At 48.6% G+C, this 4,946-nt stretch overlaps 1 protein-coding gene across 1 annotated transcript in view; it reads left to right on the top strand.

The window, feature by feature from the left end:
* Positions 1 to 3,837: 3,837 nt before the first annotated feature.
* hivep1 (human immunodeficiency virus type I enhancer binding protein 1) overlaps positions 3,838 to 4,946 on the top strand; it is a 36,232-nt gene continuing 35,123 nt past the window's right edge. Inside the window, exons 1-5 of the mRNA XM_015402044.1 lie at positions 3,838 to 3,943; positions 4,029 to 4,214; positions 4,269 to 4,394; positions 4,489 to 4,654; positions 4,714 to 4,919. Of these exons, the coding sequence (XP_015257530.1) occupies positions 3,838 to 3,943; positions 4,029 to 4,214; positions 4,269 to 4,394; positions 4,489 to 4,654; positions 4,714 to 4,919 (790 nt within the window). The remainder of the gene's footprint in view (positions 3,944 to 4,028; positions 4,215 to 4,268; positions 4,395 to 4,488; positions 4,655 to 4,713; positions 4,920 to 4,946) is intronic.

Below are 4,946 nucleotides of genomic sequence, written 5' to 3'. Positions count from 1 at the left end.
CAGCTTCCATCAGATGTTTGGGGCTCAGAGGTTTAATGGGAGCATTTTGGATCCAAAGTGACGCCTGCAGGATCTCTGGCACCCTGAGGCCTTTAGGTCTGACCCGTTTGTGACTATTTCTGGTTTTGCCACAGCTGAAGTTAGCAGCGTAGACCGAGGCTCTTGGCTCGGACCGTTAAACCTGTAATTACTCGGCGGAGAACCCGGACTGTTTGTCTCAGTGGACTCACAGCTGTTTGGAAAGTTTTAAACCTTTTTATAAATCTGTAAACGGATGGACTGCACGTTTTTTTAATATTCTATCATAGATTTTCCTTATCAGAGGATTAAGGCTCTCCACTCTGGGCGGCTTGGCCAGGGGGAACCAATTAGCATCAGACCAGCGCAGCCAGAGCAGCAAAGACGCTTCAGCCGCTCGTCAGAACTGAACTTTTACAGGCATCAAAAATGAAGCAGAACGCGCATTTTTGCTTCTCCTCAATGTAGCATAAGGGATTTTCAGAGGTGTCCACATTAGCATGGTGCCTGACGGGTGGCGGTTCCAGAAAATGTTCGTAGGGATGGTCGTTCAGGGCCAGCGTGCGCTGAGGAGTGGCAACAAAAACATCTTATGGTCGATCGATGCTGATCAAAATAAAACAACAGGAAAATAAATAAGAGTTTCTGCTGATAACGCTATGAACATATTTATATATCAGTACCATTTAAATAAATGTATGTTTCTAAATAATGTTTCCATTAATTGGGTTTAGCTATGTTCTTTTTCTTTAGAGAAGACTCCTTGGTGACTGCAGAGATAAACTCTCCCCTAGAAAACCTAAAAATAATTATTAAAAGAGCAAATATTCTTTATTTGTAGTATTTTTTTGTCAGTTTATGGTTAAAAATCCAGCATTAAAATGTTAAAGTAGGAAATCACTGCTGCCACCATCAGGCTTAGTGGAGAACTGCTTGTTCCAGGGGGAACAGCTACCTGTTTGGGTGGCCACAGGGGTGGCCAATGATTGGTTAGGGGTGGCCATGCCCCCCCGCTAGAACTGCCCCTGCATAAAGCCACATTTCCATAGATTATAGGATTTTAGTTCAGTTTACGTTCACAAGACAATATTATTTTCACTGATTCATAGTGCATGGATGGGTGAAGCGGATGCATTGCCGCTTGAAGCCATTGTTAATGTCTTTGTTGACTTCCTTGATAGTTTGTTTTTATTAAAATTAGGGCTGAAACAGTCAGATGAATCATAATTAATCAATTATTGAAATGATTGTCAACTGATTTAGTAATCGATTAATTGTTAACTGGAGTATAGAGACTCTAAAACCTGCCTATAGCTAATAGAGCGACACACTTAGAGCAGGAATTATACCAAAACTGTAAAAAACAATATCAATATTTTGCATTTAAGATAAAAAAAATTATATAAATGGTTGTCTGACAATCTGTTTAATTTCTGTGAAAAGTATTTTTTTGAGGAACCTTTGGTTATATCGCAAAATAATCGACAGATTCATTCTATTCAATTTATTTCTATAGCGCCAATTCACAACACGTCATCTAGAGGCACTTTACAGATACAATTCAACCAGATCATACGATCTAAGGAAAACCAGCTGATTGCATCGACTCTATAAGGCAATCCCTCACACTAAGCATGCTTGTAGTGACAGTGGAGAGGAAAAACTCCCTTTGAACAGGAAGAAACCTCCAGCAGAACCAGGCTCAGTGTGAGCGGCCATCTGCTGAGGCCCACTGGGGTTCAAGGAGACAGAAGCAGACATAGAAAAAGAAGCATAGATACAAAAGGCAACTGTCAACCAGCTCCACAGGCGGCCCCGTCCAGGAAACACGATTTGCAAAAAAATTGTTGGTTGCAACCTTAGTTTAGATTCATCTTTAGCTTTATAAACTTCATATAGCCTCTTTTATCATTCTGCCAGTTTTTTATGCTGTAAATGGAGGAAAGCAAAACAATATCAGCTCCAGGAACATCAGCAGCACTTATTGGAGATCAGTTAGACTGATGTCAAAATAATCTGTTTTTGCATCGGCCTTAAAATAAATGGTATCAGTTGATCTCCAGTTAAACTCATCAGTTATCGAAATAGAAATGAACGGAACAGCAGCACAGAACCTACCGAAACTATTAGTTGATCAACTGTTTTAGGAGATGAAAGCCGCTGAGAGACAAAGGAAGGTGTCTAATTGTAAGCGGCGGCAGATTGGAGCGAGCCCAGGAAGCTGAATGAGCGTTAGGAACCTGCAGGAGGTTTCCCGCTGGATGACCTCACCGGGCTCAGCCGCCGTTTGCTGAGCTGTCCCGCTTGGACGCTCCCCAGCCGGTCGTCTCTAAGGGCAGCACGGATTGACGTTAAGCTGCTGGATGAGTCACGGCTTGTTTTTGCTCCCAGCTTTCAGACGCCGACCTGTCTCCGCTGCTGCCATTGGCTGGCTTACAGAGCGGGACGATGACCGCGGCGTGACATTGCAGAAAGTCAGGCCTGAATACTGAACTTCTCTGCAACTATAAAAACTCCCAGTGACCTCAGGAAGTGGATATGAACCCTGCTGCTGGTTCAGAGGTTGTTTTATTTTTGCTATGACCTTTGACCCCTAACATGTTAACTGAGGCCTGTAGATTCTGAGGTGGAGTTCCTCGTCTCTGCAGGATGATAAACTTCTGCTGGTTTGGACCCGATAACCTGCTGCTGATATTCGAAGGTTTTTGCTGATCTTCTGAATGTGTTGACAGCAGCAAACCGACCCAAACGGTCCCGGCTCTGTGGAGCCGGCAGAACCTTTAAACACGAGCCTGATGCTGAGCTACCGGCGGTTTCATCTGCTGGAAGCTGCTTCTGGGTCACATTGTTGCAAAAACAACAAAACTCCGAGGCGTGAAACAGGAAGTGAAAGCACAGCTGCAGAGCAGGACTTGTTCCTCCTGCTGCTGCTGAGCGAGCAGAGACGCTGGGGGAGGAGGAGGAGGAGGATCCCCTGGAGGTGCCGCAGCATGTTTCAGTGACGTCGTCGCCCAGGCGGTTCTGTGCTGCCGGGCCCTCCTGCTTCTCACCCCACCCCCCCCTCCCAGGCACCGCAGGCCTTACAGGAATTCCCCTCCTCGTCACATTATTGAGAGGAAGGCGCACGCTGCGCAGCCCCAGCTGATAGGCAGGAAACACACAGAGAGTCGATCCTGGGACCGAATCCAGAGGAAGAGGTGGACGTTCTGTCCTGCACACTCTGATCCTTTGGGTCGGTTCCTGTCGGAAAGATTCTTCTTCTGAGCTCGTTTTCTGCTCCGAGCCGTGGAGGAGATACCGAACAAAGACAGGAAGCAGTCAGAGCTGTCAGATAGGGACGGCTGATCCAGGCTGATCCGCCCGGTGCTGGACTTCAGCTGCCTGTAGAACCCCCCCTGGACTGTTCTGGTTCTGTAAGTCCTGCTTACTTCTGTTTTTTCTGCTTTCTGTGGTGAAGTCTGCCGGCTCTGCAGAGAGCTGTGGGTCTTTAAACCCGAGTAGATGTTGGTTCTGGGTGTGAGTTTCAGCCTGCAGAAGGACCGGGTGCAGGATCCGAACCCACTCCGGTGCCTCCGGCTCTTCGTTTGTCGTTGTTTTATTTGCACTTAAAGGAAAAGTAAAACTGACAGCTCGTTGTTTTTATGACTGAACTGGGGAGGCCATTTCCTTAAACGGGACCTTTACACTTCCTGCTGGTTGCTGGGCAACAGAAACAAAACACCCAGCCTAGCAGATAAAACCTAACCTCACTAAAGGTGAGTGTTTATATTGCAGCTGAATCTTCTGCTGGTCTGCTGCAATGTGCTCCTCTGTGTGGAGATGGGAACCAGTCAGACCTCTGTACTGTCCATCAGACCTCGGTACNTGCAGCTGAATCTTCTGCTGGTCTGCTGCAATGTGCTCCTCTGTGTGGAGATGGGAACCAGTCAGACCTCTGTACTGTCCATCAGACCTCGGTACCGTCCGTCAGACCTGGGTACTGTCAATCAGACCTCTGTATTGTCCATCAGACCTCGGTACCGTCCCTCAGACCTCGGTACCGTCCGTCAGACCTGGGTACCGTCAGTCAGACCTTGGTACCGTCCGTCAGACCTCTGTACCATCCGTCAGACCTCGGTACCAACCGTCAGACCTGGGTACCATCCGTCAGACCTCGGTACCGTCCAACAGACCTCGGTACCATCCGTCAGACCTCGGTACCGTCCATCAGACCTCGGTACTGTCAATCAGACCTCTGTATTATCCATCAGACCTCGGTACTGTCCGTCAGACCTCGGTACCATCCGTCAGACCTCGGTACCGTCCAACAGACCTCGGTACCATCCGTCAGACCTCGGTACCGTCCATCAGACCTCGGTACCAACCGTCAGACCTGGGTACTGTCAATCAGAGCTCTGTATTGTCCATCAGACCTTGGTACCGTCCGTCAGACCTGGGTACTGTCAATCAGACCTCTGTACCGTCCGTCAGACCTCAGTACCATCCATGAGACCTGGGTACCGTCCATCAGACCTGGGTACCGTCCATCAGACCTGGGTACCGTCCATCAGACCTGGGTACCGTCCATCAGACCTCAGTACCATCCATCAGACCTCAGTACCATCCATCAGACCTCGGTACCGTCCGTCAGTCCTCGGTACCGTACGTCAGAACTTGGTACCGTCCGTTACGTCAGAACTTGTTACCGTCCGTCAGTCCTCTGTACCATCCGTCATACCTCGGTACCATCCGTCAGACCGCGGTACCGTCCGTCATACGTCGGTACAGTCCGTCAGGCTTTGGTGCCGTCCGTCAGAACTCGGTACCGTACGTCAGGCTTTGGTACCATCCGTCAGACCTCGGTACCGTCCGTCATACCTCGGTACCGTACGTCAGGCTTTGGTACCATCCGTCAGACCTCGGTACCGTCCGTCATACCTCGGTACCGT

This window comes from Cyprinodon variegatus, unplaced genomic scaffold (genome assembly GCF_000732505.1).
Source record: "Cyprinodon variegatus isolate N-32 unplaced genomic scaffold, C_variegatus-1.0 Scaffold1289, whole genome shotgun sequence".
Classification (NCBI taxonomy): domain Eukaryota; kingdom Metazoa; phylum Chordata; class Actinopteri; order Cyprinodontiformes; family Cyprinodontidae; genus Cyprinodon; species Cyprinodon variegatus.
This window is presented reverse-complemented; position numbering and strand designations above follow the sequence as displayed.